Raw genomic sequence first — 17,048 nt, 5'->3', positions numbered from 1 at the left:
TTGCATGTAATTGAAGCTGATTTGATGTAATGTGAACTACTTTTAAAGGCTAACTAAGCTCGAATAACTTTGGAAAAACTAAATACTTGACCGAAATGAACTAAACCAAAGAAGGAAATAAATTCATTATTACTTTTGAGTTCATTAGAATTTAATTGTGAGTTTGTGTGTGTGTGTATGTGTTTGTCGAATATGCGTTGACTTCCAAAAAAAAAATCCCCTCCAATATTTCGACATCTCATCTTTTTTCTTGTTGTTGATGTTTTTTTGTTGTTGTAAATTTTCTATTATGATTTTGTTTAACTGTTATTTTAAAATCACAGCATCTAAGAAACCTTTTTAAAATTAATTCCCACATAAAAGTACAAACGAACGAAAAATCCTAATGAAACTCTTGATATTGCAAATTGCTACCGTCTTCTGTTCTATTTTCTGTATGTTTTTTCTTTCTCAAACACAAGAGAATCTCGATACGTTCTTTTTTTGGCAACGAAATTCCGGATCGATTCTGTTTTCATTTCCTAATTCAATGCAATTGAATGTGCAAACCGAAAGTGCAAAAAGTGTCATTGTCTTTGTGTTTAGTGTGGTTCTATGTGTGTTTTTCTCTCCTTATTTTCCGCCGACACCTTCGTTTATTGCATCCATTTCATGAATTTGTTTGTAATTATCATTTGACATTCAATGCCAATTAATTCAACATGCAATTCAGCAGTAACTGCCATTTTCTCTTTGTTTTTTTTTTGTACAGCATTGTATTAAATCTAGAAAAAATGTATACGTTTTGTGGTTTGTTTTTGTCTGTGTTTTATTTTACTAATAAACATACACGTGTATATTTTCTGTTTATTCAAGTTTTTATCAGTGAGAAGCTCTATTCATATGATTGCCATGCATTCTTTTTAATACTTTGTTTTCGGACAACGGACAAAAATTAAAATGATTTCAATGCTAGTAAACAATTGCGATTAATGTGTCGGACTGATACCGATACGTGTAACAGAAACGGCTTGCACTGATAATAAATCAACAATGCGCTAACCGAATAGAAAACAAAAACAAAGCTTAATCCTAGGCTGAAGTAATTTTAAGCAAACTACATGTGTTGATCTATGGCTAAATCTATTGTGTTATTTTGCTGCATTTTTTGTGTTGTTGTTGTTGTTCAGAAATCATACAATGCAATAAAATCCAAGCTTAAAGCCGAACTGATTGTTTGTTTGTTCTAGTCATTTCGAAAACTTTGGCTGAGATGCCATGACAAAGCCTTAACATTCAGTCGACTGAAGACAAGCAATGTCATGCAGGAAAAAAATACATTGCGAAATGTCAGCATTCCATTTTATTGTGCACATGAATGTGTCGAACGTAAGCTAAACTTGTATTTTCAATGCAATGTCTCGTCTCGCGTATGATATCATCGTGAAAGTGCAACATAGAATATCCTATTTGACAGAAGGTATAAAGACACGCACATTTATGTTAAAAATCGTTAAAATGATTAGAATTAAGTTTCATTGCATTTTTGTTTTGTTTTGTTGTGTGTTTTAAATTCGGATTAGTTGATTAGATTAGAGATTTTTGTTTTGTGTTTTGTAGTTGTTGTTGTGTTGGCATAAATGTTCAGAGCTTATCTAAAGAATCGGGAAGCATTAAATTTACCTTGATTTGTATACGTTGATTATGTGTAAATATTTCTTCCTGTATGGAAACCCGAAAATGATGCCTGTTCAACGTAAGAAAAACCGTACGATCCACACAGATCGATCAATCAAGAAAAACAAAACCAAACGAGGCATGAGATGTGTTGAGAGTGGTTTTGGGTAAGTGAAAAAAATGGGATCGAGAACAATAAAAGAAAATCATAAACCTTTGCACAGACGCAAAATAATGTCGACACAGACGGAAAATCAATCGAAAACAGAATAACCAAAGCAAAAGAAAGAAAAATCAAACAGACCGAAAAACTTAAATTAAAAACCAATTTATTTAAAAATAATAACAAAATAATGTTACATTGAATAATATATTGATTCGAAAACAATTATTTCCATTTGCTACAAGTATTTTTCCGATCATTTTCATCATTACTTTCTTTTTCTGTTTGTTTGTTTTGTCTCTGTTTCTTATCCGTTTGTTTGCTTGCATTTTGTTGATAATTCGCTTAAGTCATAAATTTTTGCTTTTTTTTCTTCTTTGATTCTACATCAACACGTACTAAAAGCATCGAACAAAATTTGGCTCATTTGATTGTGTTAATAGTTTTAGTGTCATTTTTGTTGCGAGTTTTGTTGATGTTGTTGTTCTGTCTTATTTCCTTTTTTTTCATTTTTTTCTTTGCTGTTTTCTTTTGTCCATGTCCAAATGGTCGAAATCAGAGCTATTGAATGATTTTGACGTACACTGTAAATTGTTTCCTATTTCTTTTCATTTCTTCTTTTTCTAATTGTATAAAAATGAAACGTAATGGATAATATTGTATTAAATGTAAATGTGTTTTCTCTTCTCTTGTTTCCAGAGAATATCTGCACATAGATTTATTCAAATAAATTAAAAATATCAAATAAATTTTTCATTCGTTACGATGTTTTAACGCATTTGCAGTATAAAAACGAAATGGTGAGTAAACTTACCATTGGTTTCCAGTTTACTCACCATTTCGTTTTTATACTGCAAATGCGTTAAAACATCGTAACGCATGAAAAATATCGATAAATTTATTTGATATTTTTAATTTATTTGAATAAATCTATGTGCAGACATTCTCTGCTTGTTTCAATAATTGAACTCGATTTACTCGGTTTCCCATCGCTATAATATATGTAAGAAATTAAAAGAGATGATTTTGCTACAAAAAATCACTTGTTTTATTACGTTTTTCTTTCTTTCTTTCTTTCGGTTTTACTTCAATTCAAATTCATGCGTTTGTCTTTACTGTCTTTTCAAAAAAAAACATTGCCATTCAAAAACCAAATCAGTTTTCTCTTTCATTTTTGCATTCAAGATTCTTGAATCAAGAAGTAATTAGTTGATGGAGAACTTTAAGTGAAATTTACACTTTAAAAAGGTCTGAGTATAAACCCAGTAGAGTGACAACAAGCGGATGAATGAAGTGCTTTCCGAATAAAGAAGTTTTCTCAATAGACTGGAAATTTTATTAAACTTTATGCAACTTTTGAAATTTTTGAAACTTCATCAAATTTTTACAGACATTCGATAAGAAAATAGCAGTGCCAAAATCGTTAAAATCTAGCGAGTAAATGAGATTTTACGGAAAAGATCGAATTTACATTGTTTTTTTCTTTGTAGGTTTTGATTGCATTCACGCAAATATTCGAATGTTTATTTTTTTCCCCATTGTTTCTCTCCCTTTGTTAAAATTGATTTTTCTAAATTCCATCTCCATTTTGTATCCGAGAGTAAGATCGTTTAAAAAAAAATTATTCCTTCATTTTCTTGTTTCGTCATTCAATTTGAAATCAAATCAGTCTTATTAAAAAAAAAAAACTTCGAAATAAAAGAAAAGTAAATTAAATCCTTAAATATTTGAGATTATTTCACTATTAAATTTACGTATGTTTAAAAATAAAAATAAAAAGAAAGAAGAAATTGAAGTTGTCCTGTTGAGCACCAGGGCAAACACGATAATGTTATAATTTAAAAAAAAAATAGAGTCACCAACTCAAGCCATTGAAGATAGAGAGAAAAAGAGAAAAAAAAGCGCAAAACGTAAAATAGATATAATAATTTTTTTTTCTGTTTAAAAACAAGACACAAATCACGTCATTATATTGCATATATGTAACTAAATATTATTGATTCTTGTTCATTTTGGCACACACATTTTGCTATGCATCTTCTTATTCTTCCATTTTTTTTCCCCTATGAATGTTGTGTTAGACAATGAAAAATTATGCTTGAAATCGATTGCTGCAGAGAATAACCTCAGACATGTATCATTTAATCATATCGCACATTTCTGTGTTTTTCTTCTTCTCTTGTTTTATATATGTATATAAATAAAAAATGATGTTGACCATTTTGTTGTTGTTGTTGTTGTTGTATAAGAAAACGCAATAAATCTAATGCTATTCATTCAGCGTAAATTAATTCAATAAATTATGAAAATCGTTACAAATTGATTTAAATATGTCGGAAGGAAGACACACATTTCGGGTTTTGTATGCGAAAATTCGAAGGATTGTTCTTATATTTGTTCGATTATTGTTTTTTATTTCTGGTTGATTTTGTTTGTGAATGGGTTGGGGGTGAGAGAGAGAGAGAGAGAGAGAGAGAGAGCCATATGTTGATTCATTTGTTCGGTTTGATGTGTGTCTGTGAAGGACAAATGGGGCAGGATGTCATGGATTCAAATCGGAACTGAGTGTGATAGAGAGATAGAGATAGTGCAGGACAGGGGGAGGCAGCGCAAATGAATCGTGCGTCCTATGCGTATTTGAATTAACATTTTATAATATATATATATATTTGTTTGTTTGTTTGTTTTTTTTTGCTTGTTTTAAATATGTTGTATGCAATCGTAAGTAATGTATATATTTTTGTGTGTTATGTAATGTTCTTCGTATATACGAGTGGGGTATAGCACGATCTTCAGGACATTTTTCGACAGAGTGTTGTAAATTGAAAATACATTTGTTGTTGTGAGTGTGTATGTGCTGGGGTGAGAGATGATGTCAAAAAACTTGAGAAAATTGCCAAGTGCAATAAAAATCAACGGTCCTTTTTTTTTCAATGATCATTTCTATGTGTGTGTCAGTATGTCCTTATCTCAATAGGTTGGATCTTGTGATTTTGGAAAAATAAAATAAATACCCATTGAAACAGTGTATATATAATTTAAAGACATCCAAAACATGTTCATTTTCTTGCATTTGTTGTTGTTGTTTTCATTCAGCTTTCATTTCAATTTGATCGTTTTTTTTTCTCTTGTTGAACCCCGTCAGTGTTTTTTTCTTCTATTTTTTGAACATAGACTTTCAGGCTAAAAGCAGAGTTTCAGCTCGTGCACATCAAAACATGACAGCGATATACGCTTCGTTCAACTTGCTTCTATAATAATCGACTGATATAAATTCCCCGTTGAACCGGTCTCTATGTGTCTATGTGTAAATGTTGTAAGTCTTACGAATCTAAAAAATTTATACATTTTTTTTAAATCTTCAATAATGATATATACTTTGTTTTTATTTAAATGTATAACTAAATAGAAATTTACTTTAGTTAAATAAATTCTACATTGAAGTATTGTTCTTCTTCATTTTTTTTGTATTATTTCTTGTTTACTTCTTGTTTGAATTAGTTTATTCATTTCTTGTTTATCTTATTCTTCTTTCACACGCATGGTTGTACCATACTCATGAGTGTGATGTTCATTTGTATGCTCAACATGTATGAGCTAATGTTCAAGTCATATCTATTAAAATAAAGTATGCCATATTTAAATAATATCGACTCGAATTTTCGCGAAAGCATTTGCATTACACAATAAAATGGTTTTATTTTTCTCCTAGTTTGTTTTTTTTTGTTCATCTTGTAATCTCGCTTGTCGTATTGGAATTGCTAATTTCGTTCCTGTTCTATGTGTGTATATATGTTTTCCACTATTTAAATCAAATTCTCAAATTTCAATCGGTTTTTATTTTTATTTTTTTTCTATTTTTACAAAAGATTTTTCATTTTCTTTTCACAATGGATATACTCATCAGAATTGAATTACTTTATTCATCTAAATTGTAATGTCTCAGCTTTTGCTTGATTCTTCTTTCTTTTTTGTTGTTGTGATTTTGTTTTATCTTATTGCAATTACATATATTGAAATTTGTATATAATAATTATTTAATAAAGTTTTTCTTTGGTTGATCCCATTTTCCCAAGAACAGAAAAAGAAACAAAACAAAAAAAAATGCTAAAAAAAATCATCGTCTTCCGATGACCGATTAAATTAATTACAATAATGTTATAAAAGTTTTTTTTTTAATTCTTTGTTTATTTGTTGTATTTTTTTGTAATTTTTTTATTAAGATTTTTTTTTGTCTCTTTATTTTAATGTTGTTTTATTTTTCTGAACGATGAAACGAATTATTTTTGAGTAACATTGTAACATAAGCTAATTAGAGACGATACCGCTGACACATGAGTGGATAGAATATATATTGGCAACATGTGGCTTCGATTGCTGTTGCTATGTCTGCTAAAACCACGTGTGCTCAGACGAAGTCAAATTCATCCTACATACGAACTCCTGCTTCAGTGTGACGGCAGCGATCACTGTCTATTGGCGGTTTTGGTTGTCAAACCATGACAATTGATGTTTTTTTTTTTTTCATTGAACTCATTCTGTTGTGTTATCATCACCTAATCTAAACTTGTCTTTTATTTTTAAAGTATTTCAACCACTTGTCTATTTTCGCTACAATGATGATAAACCCAATGATTTATTACACATGCTGTGTGTGGCCACACCGGTGTGTAAATAATATTTGAGTGTTTGAAATTGTTATTGTTGTAAACACTTTGACACAATTGTGAGAGAAAGAGAGAGGAAACTATAAAAATAATATGATTTTTTGTTGTTGTTGTTGTTTTTTTTGTTTGTTTAAAGCTCACAATTAACCTAGTCTGCTTAAGATTTAGACGAATATTGACTGATTGCATTAATTTTTTTCTTTCATCTCTGCATCCTGAGACGACATACTCAGGGTGACGATTGTGTGTGTTCGTGTGTCTTGTATATTGTGTGGTTGTGGTGAGAGTGAGTGGTGAAAGAGTGAATAAGAGAAATTGAGATATATGTAGAGAAAGAGAGGAAAAAAAAAACAAATTGAAAATTCAAATTTCATCATCTATATAAGATTATTATTTTAAATATAACTTTCAATGCGATTTGTTCATCTTCACTGCGCTGTCTTGTTTTTGTATAATAATTGCATGTGTTCTTTTCTTTTTTGCTCTTGCTTTTTGTTTATATAATTTTTTTTTCCTTTAATTCTTTATTGTAATTTCGTCCTTATTTGGCTCAAGTACTTAAAAGAATTTATCGAATAATTACTAATAAAGCACATTAACCATGTAATTATTGCTTTCCATATTAAATATGTAAAATGTTCCTTTAGACTCTGTTCATTTCTAAGACTTTTTTTTTCTTTATCAATATGATTGTGTTCATTATGTGTTTTCATTTTCTTCTCTTCTTGCCTTTTAAATTTGTTTTTCTCGACAAGTGTATGTGTAGTAGGTATTGTACTTCGTACATTCGACATAAAATTTGGTTTTACAAGCGCCAAATATCACATGCCAAACGCATTGCTTTTTCTTGGCCGATTTTTTTTCTCTTCATTTTTTTTGGCTGAATCTCTGGGTATGAGAAACAAAATGATGGAAGAATGATTCAGCCAATGTTTTGATGGCCTTAATTTCTCTCAGAAATGGCTATTTATTGATTTACTTCAAATGTGGATCAATGAATTTACTTTTCCATTTCAGATGTAACTCAATGCATGAAGTGAAGTGCAGTATGAGGATGTGTGTAACAAGTGTGGATATCTTGGTTAAGAAACATTCGGAATGATGATAATGTCATCAGGTGGACAATGACATGAAATGGGTATTTGTCCAATTAAAAGACAGTACTTATGAATCGTGTCTACGCTTTGGATGAATGATTGCTTGAAAATTGAAATTTGATTCGGTATTTTTCTCGGAAAAGAAACTGAGATGGCGCATTCTTAAATTACTCAAGTAATCAAAATCGATTCCTTGAGAAAAATACTATGAAATACACATCTTAAAACAATTTTCTCTTCACTACACGATTTGACATAGATTGAAGAAAGTGTTTCAAAGCGCAAAGCGCACGACAATTTGCCACAATGGAATCACCATTCGCGGGGTGAAGGTAGTGGAAGGATGTCAATGAAATGTTTCTTCGAAGATTTGAAAAAAGAAGATCGCAATATTCGATGCGGGTGGCGCAAATAAAATGAATTTGTTTTCCAAACATTTTTCGAGTGAAGAATTTTAGCTCTAAGCGTGAACACCCTTACATTATTGGAATGCAAGAGATTCACGTACACGAAACACGCCATTCGACCAAATTGTATCTCTTTTTTGTTGCTTTGCTTTGTTCATTTAAATTAAAATACAAGTTCTCTTCGTCTACTTGATTACCACACAACATTTTATTTACAGAATTGTTTATTTTTTTGCTTTTTTTTTGTTTGGACATTAAATAAGAATATCTAAAATAATTCTAAAAAATTACAATATCCATTTATTTAGTCATTTTTTGTTCTTTTCTTTTCTTTTTGTTTAATTACCCATTGTCGGTCTTCATTTCATAATAATTATTGTTAATTTCATTATTGCTAGTTCTTTTCTTGTGTGTGTTGTGTCTGTGTGTTTCTTTTGTCAATTTGTTCGATTTCTCTCCTCGTCTCGCTCCTGGTTGTTGCTTTTGGTTGTAGATATTGTTTCTTTCGAATTTTGTTTTTTTTTTTCGTGAAAACTAAGTAATATTCTGTAGCATGTTGCATGGTTATGAGATATATTGACTTGACACCATTTATATACACATGCAGATTTGTTTTGCGTCTGCTTTCTTCAAATCGGATAAATCTTTGTCGAGTAAATGATAGATGTGTATATTGGATGTTTACATGGATAACTATAAAAGTATTGTGTAGTAAATTCACGATCTGATTTGTTTTTGTTGCCATCATTCATTGCTACTCTTTTGTTCAATCAACCAAATTTTGTGAATTCGAATGAAGTGATTGTTTTCGATTTTCGCTTCGATTTGAATCATTGTGGAAAAACTATGTTTCGTGAAGTGAAATTGATGTGTGCCAATTTGTTTATGTCAGGAAAAACAAAATCTAAGTTTCGGAGTTTTCCGGAAAACAGAAGTGTTCGTGAGTTTGTTTTTTTTCTCTTTGGTGGGGCAACGTAAATAAGTAAATAAATCCGTTCGCAAAATAAGCTCGCGAATTTCAGTACGACCACGTGTGGGAATTATTCATGAATATGTGAATTGATCGGAACAGCAGCATAGTCAAAATGATGATACTGCTGGTGCTGCTGGCATGTGCTGATGATGCGTTTTTGCTTTGTGTTTTGACGTTTTTCACACGCTGTTCGCGCACTCGATCGAATGTCAATCCAATCGCAAAGTGGGTACTTGCATTTGTATACGCTCAAGTCACAGAAATTGAATGCATGCTTCTTGTTTTCATTTGTAATTTTTGTACTGTCAGTGCCATCTAACGAAGCCGGCCGAACCAATCCATTGCTTTCGCGCACTCACTCTTGTGTGCTGTGTGTGTGTGGAGGAGGCCAAGCATCAATTCGCACCGTTAAGTTTCAGTGTCGTGACAACTGACATCGGCCCATTCTCCATCCATTAACGAACGGAAAAAGATTTCAACAAAATCAAAACCATTCGAATACGCTTCCTGTTCCTCAATAAACTTTCCTTTTTTTTCCCTCATTCGAATGCATTTCGACCTGTGATTCTTGTATTTAATATGAACCATTTTTGTTTGTTTGTTTGTTCGTTTAAATTAAATGTATATGTATACATCTGTTGTATATAGATATAGATCAATAAGTCTCCTGAAAATATGTTTATGTTTTCTACCTGTGTGTTGCATATGCAATTTTACTTCATTTTTTCTTAATTCATCATCAGATTTTCAACCCTATCATCTGTATTTATATGTATGTCCTGTGCTTATTACTTAAGACTACATTTTATTGCTGATGCTTGTGTTGGTTTTTCTTTTCTTGTCTTCTTCTAATATTCCTCATTTTCCCGTTTGCAATTGATTCAATCCGTCCGAAATGATATCACTGTGTTTTAGAGTACGCAACATATATTTTTGGCACTATTTTTTTTTTCATGGAGCAAAAGATGAATCGTTTTATTTGGTCACAACAATGCGTGACAGATTCATGTTATGGTTTTTAGTTCGTCTCGGCATCAACAACAATAAACAAAATGTAAATTCGAATATCTGGGTGATCGAAGTGAGAGACGACGATTCGAGACTGGAACCAGTTCAGATGTATCCGTTTTTCCTACTGCGTTTCTTACTTCCATTTTCATCAATCGAATGCACACAATCCATTGCTATTTTCGAATTGGAAGCTAATACGCTCCCTTCGTCTTAAAATTAACTATTTAATGTATATGTCTTTTTGTTGTTGTTGTTGGGTTTTTTTTTCTTTTCCTTCTTCTTCTTTATACGAATTATCGAGAGAGGAAAAAAAAACATTTTGGCATCATAAGAAATATATTTTGTTTGTTGTTGAAGTGTGAAATGTGCGCACATTTCACGGCGATTCCCATTTTTTCTAATAATCGAGACACAGAATCAACACGTATTTAATTTGCATTATATGAATTAAATTGCTTTTCACCCGATCCGCCTTCCCTTATTGTAGTCATTTCATTTTATTTTGCTTATCGATTTGTCTGATGTGTTTATGATAATGATTATGATAATGGATGCAGGGTGGGCTATGACATGCCCCCCCCCTACCGAAAAAAATCGAAACGAACCAATACCAAAATTTTTGGCCAATAAATAAAACCAATCAATAATATAAATTTCAAACTAAATCAGTCTAAATGTGTATTTGGTCAGAAAATAAATATCTGAAAACAAAGAAATTTCGTTCCAGTGATATAAATAGAGAGAGGGAGAGAGAGAGGAAAGAGAACAAAATCGTTTTTTTTTCTTTGGGAAAAATGGATAGTGAGATAATAATTGAAGTAAATTAAGCCTCAATGCATTCGCTAAATTGGGCTGGACAGATTGAAATGAAACACTCAGTTCAATTCATACAGCAGCCAAATTTCATTTGCTTTTTTCCTTGTTTTTCTAAATACAAAACATAAGACGAAAAATCCTTATCGCTTTAGCGTTCAACTCTTTAATTCGAATACACTACAACTAACATGCGAATAATAATATTTTCAACGTAGTCATCTAGAATAAGATTAGTGTTATGCAATTTGTTTTTTTTTACTTCTGTTGTTTGATGATGATTTTTTTTTGTCATAATAAATTCGCTTCGAGCTTCAAGTGTACTAAATTTAAATATAGTAAGTTTTTTTTTACGGTAGACTCTTTATTTTCTTTAAATATTGTATGTGTGTGTAAACTTGTTGTTTTGCATTCTATTATTTCCTTGTTTGTCTTCTCTATTTGCCATGCTGTCGGTTAATGTTTGCGTTTTTTTTTTTTTTCTGTCGTTCACTTTATACACAACATAAAAAAGGAGAACCGACGACGAAAAAATCGATGCGGAAAACGCGTCGAGCGCAAAAACTTTTTTGACAATTCGACCGACTTAATCGACCGACGATTTGCTGCAACAGTTGGTTATGTTGTTGTAACTTTTTAATTTCTTTTGTGCAGAATCGCTTTTTTTTCCTCTTTCCGGCAAATGCGGTTGTCTTTCATTCTTTGAACAAATTCACTTTGAAATGTTTAGGTGCTTGTGTTAAAGTGTTTTGATAATTTCACTACATTTAGATTTACATTTAAAATTCATTTAGAATGACATCAATTTCTATCGTTTCGAGTTTACATGTTTCTACTTGATGAGATGTAACTGGTTTTTGTTGTTGTTGTTGTCTTTCTTCTGTTATTTACTTATACGCAAATAAATTCTCCGTGTGAATGATGAATACTTGAGAAAAAGAAGAAGAGGAGATTGCGCAAAAAGAAATCAAAAGGCGTGAAAACGAATTGTAAATGTGCAATGTGAAAATCATAAAGTAGTTACTCTTCATTGAACATAAATGACTGATGTGCGTTGAAGTTATACAAACGCACGTAATTCACACTCTCTTCACACTTGGAATGAGATCTGTAATCGAAAAGTGACTATCTCTCTTCGAATACATCTTTTCCGGCAAATGCGTGCACGTCACTTGACATCAATTGATGATTGATCAGTTTTAATGTGTTTATTCACCGTTCTCGACGAAAAAATAAAATCAAGTGTAAAATTAACGCGCCGAGAGCAAAAATTGAATGGATCGAGTAAAACGTGAGCAAAAAATCGTGTGAAAGGAAACGAAAGAGTAGTAACGGCGATAAATGATAAGTGTCGACAACGATTGTATTGCACTGTTTCACTATTCTTTAGATTGATTTTTCTTCTGTTTCGTTCCATTCAAATATTAAATATGTCCGAAAAGTTTTAAAGCACACATGAGCCGTTTCCATTGTTTTTTTGTTGTTGTTTTTTTTTTCTTCACCATTTTCTTTTGGTTTCTTCTTCTTGTTTAAATATTTGATCCGAATAACTTGATATAAATAAGATTGTCGACTAAATCATGCATTTACTATATTTACACATTGTCATCTGTCGCTTCCATCGAATCGCTTCAAATCCATACACTGAACGAGAAAAGAGTACGCTCCATTTATTTTTTCTTTCAGAGAAAAATAAAAAAAACGGGAGCATTGGGCCCCAGCTCCATTTCTCACCTGTTCCTTTCTTTCTTTCTGTTTGTTTTTTTTATTCACTTGTTTGGATATGCCTTGTAAAAATTTCGCAACACGCGATTCATAATGAGAATAAAGACAACATCAATTTTTCTACGGCTTGATAAAACAAGAATCCTTCAAATCAACTAGAGCATCTCGAGTCGTTAACAGTGAATCATAAAGAGATATTGCTGTATAACACCTTCTTCTCGTCTCTTCCTCTCTTTTTATTACGTCTAATATTTCTTCGCTTTTTTTCCTGCTTTCTCTCTGTTTCATGTGATCAAAACCGTATTATCTAAATTTTTTTTATTCTCAAATGACATGCATCGCAATTTTGGTTTTCGCGTACTTTTCCCTTCGTATCCTTCTTCTCCTCCTTCCTTTTTCTCTCAAATATATCAATTTTCTTCATATTTTGTTTTCTTTTTCTCCTTCGGTCAACTCATTCTGAAATCGCTTTTTTCCTCTTCTTTTCATTAAACACATGTTATTATCACAACAATTGATGTGGTGTATTTACCTGTTTGTTTAAACACCTAGTGTTTACTCTATGTGTGCATATGTTTCAAATGTTGATAGTGATAGAGATATTAAAATTGTCAAATCTCACATCAAAGCCACCCAGACCCCCTCTTCCCCCCAGATTGATTTAAAAAGAAACGTGGGAAAACATCACAAAAAATTCCAATTCTATTAACAATGTGTTGATTTATATGAGTCACAGAAAAACAAAATTATTCACATGTACACAGATTAAAATATCAATTGTTCTTTTCATACGCCATTTTTTTTGTTTCATCTTCTTTAAATAATATCAATAAATACCAACTAATCATTTAGTAATCAGCTCTTTTTTTTATGTTGTTTTGTTTCTTTGATTTGCCTTTGTCATGTGCGTTCTCGTTTTTTTGTTCAATATGCAGTTGTTGTTTCAAATGATCGGCACACAACATTGAGATTTGATTATTGAAAAAGCCGGTCACATATCAATCAGCAATTTTAAACCAAATCAAGGACATTGATAAACCGAATGTGGTGTGATAAAAATAAATTTTGGAATCGAACCGTGCTTGATATGTGACGCGACAACGACAACGACAATGATAAAGCAAATCGGCATACACACATCATAATCAGATGTTGTAATTCATTTTGCTTAATTCTTGAGACGATTTTCGGTGGGATAATCCCAAAATTATTTACAACAATTGTTTTCCGCTTGAATTGAATTTTTAAAATTAAACGAAGACAGAAAAAAATATACTCTAAATCTCTCATTGAGTGTGTTTTTCTTCTTCTTCTTCTTCATCTCTTTGCTACTTTCAACATTCGAGATTCGCTAATTTGTAAATTCCATTGCTCTTAAACATCCTTAAACACGTTGTTCAATCTTAAATTGTACAATGCGAGAAGAAACGAAAAAAAAAACAGTAAAAGAGATTAAATAAATTATTATGGTTAAACCATTAAAATATATGTCTTTATGTTGCAAGCACAATGCACGTGCCAATTCTTGATGGAGAGCGAGAGAAATAGAGAGGAGAAAGAGAGAAAAAAAGGAGCCAATTTCAAATTAACCCATGAATGAATGGATGAGGAAGAAGTAGAAGATGACCGTATGAAAGGCAAGCATTTTTTTTTCTAGAAGAGAAGAATTAAATTACACGAAAGGAGAAAAAAAAAATTGCTGAAACAAATGCCCGCTGGTATTTGTAGCGTTGCACATATAGTTAATAAACAGTAAAATGTTTCATTATTCATTTCATTGTCATCATTTGTTTTTTTTCCTTATTTTTTCAGGTTTGTTTGTTTGTTCATGTATCACTGAAACTGATATGTGTGTTTATCATTCAATGAATTGGAGCTTTAACTATGTGATTCGGTGCAATGTAATGATATCCAGGTATTGGAAGTCCAGCTGTTTCCATCGAAATTCTGAAACGATACAACGAAAGAAAATCGAAAATGTTCAACGTTAATGTGATTTGGTGAATTTGGTTTTAATCTTGTCTAATTTTTGGTTTTTTCTTCTGGCAAATGTTTTCTTTTTTAAAAATATTTTTTTTTATACAAAATGAACACATAAATGATTATTTGACTGACAAAATCCCAAGAAGGTGCGCGTGTTGAGGATGATGGTTTGAAAAATGTTCTTTTACTTTTTTTTTCTTCAAAATTTCAATTTCAATAATCAGAACCCCATGATCAAAATGATGAAATCTCAAATTTAAATTCAAATATTTCGTCAAATTAGGATATGCGTTGGATACCATTTGAACAAAAAAAAATAAATCTGGTGTTTAATTACAAGTTTGAGTGGTTTTTTTTTGGATTGTTCGAAGTCGTTTATTGCTGTTGGTGATGGTGATGGTGGTGGACGAGTAAAAAAAGGGGTTTTCATTTAAAAATTGGAATTGGATTAGGTGAGAGTATCGATGAGATTCGCTGAAACTGCAACCGCATGACACAACACTTACGCCTGTAGTGTACACTTTCCGATGATATTCCAAGCGCGCGCGCTGTTCGTTTCGAACGACCGATATTCAATGTCAAGCCTCTAAAATTAACCTATTAAACACAAGCAACAAAACTCGATTGGGTGGTTTTTTTTGTTTGTTCTTATATGTTCTACACCTTTATTTGTCTGTACGTAGTTGAATTTATATACCATATTTTGGTGGTCAAACAGTTTTTTTTTCTCTTTTCGTTCATATTCTTCTTGTGTGAATACTTTGTTCATCTTTCATTGATTTAGAATTAATCAATAATCTTAATAATCAAAATTTGTTGATGAGGATGAGCATTATCATCGTCATTTTTTATTTTGCTCTTGTTGCTGTTGCCTTCATGTTCAGCATTCTAATTGGTACTTATGTGATTTCACGTATATCCATATAATTTATAATGTTTAATAATAATCATAATAATGATAATCCGAATACAATACGAATAAAATGATGACTGAATAGCTTCAGCAGCTACCAGCTAAAGACTAAATAATTCATAGATAATAGGTAAAATGGAACTACAGCAAATAATCGGCCAATTTCATTTAGTGTGTGTTTGTGTGTGTGTGTGTGTGTGTATGTTTGTGTTTGTGTGACACGAAAAAGCCGACCATTTTCTCTTCGACATCAAATATTTTAGTCGATTGTGTTTTGTGTGTATGTTTTGTTTCTTGTAGTGTAGTTGGTGATTTAATTGGTTCACATGGCTAACCATAAGTGTTATTTTATGTATTTTTGTGGGAGGTTAATGGTTAAGGGTGGTAGTGATAGTGGTGGTGGTGATGGTTAGGAGGTCGAGCATTTAGACAATTTTGACAATATTCATTGTTGTGTATGATAATGAGAACACAATTGAAAATGTTTGCTACATTGCATTTTAGTATGTCCTACCATGTTAGCTGTCTGTCTGTCTTTCTGTTCATTGAAGATTCTTTTCAAATATCGCCTATCTAAGCCCGCCACTTGCGCGCCATATAACAACAACAACATAAAAATTAAACCGATAAAACGATAAAGAGAAAGCAATTTGCCGAAACTAGTAGGTGCTCGTCGTTCCTTCTTTTTTATTAAATTAATTTTGTACCAATTTCTAAGGGAGAGAGGAAAAAAATTGTCATCTACATTTATACTAAGAGTTTCTTGTTTTAAACCTGTAATCATTTGTAAAAGTTTCATATTTTAAATTCTATCATTTTATTGTTACATGAAATTAGCTGCCACTAACGCTAAAGTCGCGCGGCGCTGTGTCGGTATAATATCCGTTTTCCGTTGAAATGATTTTTTTTTTCGTTTTCTTTTTCTTCTTGAATTTGATTACGATCTACCTAAAAAAAAATCACTAAACAAATACAATTCAATATTCCAAAGTTCTGCTGCTGCTGCTTTTTTCCCATCATTCTGAGTGAGTTTGGGTGTTTTTATCCCTCACCATTCTATACTTTAATTGAACAATTGGAGATTGCACATTGTGATTTCCCCTTCGTTCACTGAACGGCGTTCAGGAAAAAAGCAAAAGAAAATCCTGATTGCAAAACACTTTTCGTTTTTGTTCGCTCTTCCAAACTGTGGCCTTTGAATGTGTAGTGCTAGTGCTAGTCAATTGGTTTTAATGAGTGTTCTCTGTTACTTCTGCTTGTTATGTATGTGTGTATGTGCTTTCATTTTTATTGCAAACGTATTTCAGAAACCGATTCGTGTGTGACACTTTTCGTTGGAACAAAGTGGAGAAAACAATCTACGTGTAATTACAAAACCGTATAAAAAATACTACGTCTGCTTCATGTTGTCATCAGTTTGGGATATTTTGCTGACCGATGATATTTTCGTGTGTTGTTGATTTTTTTTCATTAAAATTGTGAAATTTTTTCTATCATTATTTAATTATTATTATTTTGTTTTAATTCGACTGTTCAGTTTTTTTTAATCATTTTTTTTCTTCTTCTTCCTTACATTGAAACGAAACAACGAAAATATCCAACGGGACCTTTCATTTTATGCCACTAACATTTTTTTTTCT

General features: G+C 31.5%; 1 protein-coding gene across 7 annotated transcripts in view; it reads right to left on the bottom strand.

Annotated features, from left to right (window-relative positions):
• Positions 1-1,578: 1,578 nt before the first annotated feature.
• Positions 1,579-17,048, bottom strand: part of LOC129579317 (poly(rC)-binding protein 3) — a 196,375-nt gene continuing 180,905 nt past the window's right edge. For 6 of the 7 annotated variants that reach the window (XM_055469295.1, XM_055469294.1, XM_055469297.1 and 3 more), the window contains one exon: positions 8,501-14,459. In XM_055469295.1, the coding sequence (XP_055325270.1) occupies positions 14,375-14,459 (85 nt within the window). In that variant the 3' untranslated portion in view covers positions 8,501-14,374. Of the gene's footprint in view, positions 1,727-8,500; positions 14,460-17,048 lie in introns of those variants that run through there. The other variant, XR_008689227.1, reaches the window with a different exon arrangement.

Source organism: Sitodiplosis mosellana, unplaced genomic scaffold (assembly GCF_009176505.1).
Source record: "Sitodiplosis mosellana isolate CC-2019 unplaced genomic scaffold, AAFC_SMos_1.0 Smas_scaffold_6226, whole genome shotgun sequence".
Classification (NCBI taxonomy): Eukaryota; Metazoa; Arthropoda; class Insecta; order Diptera; family Cecidomyiidae; genus Sitodiplosis; species Sitodiplosis mosellana.
Note: the sequence above shows the minus strand (reverse complement) of the source record. Positions and strands in the feature narration are given on the sequence as shown.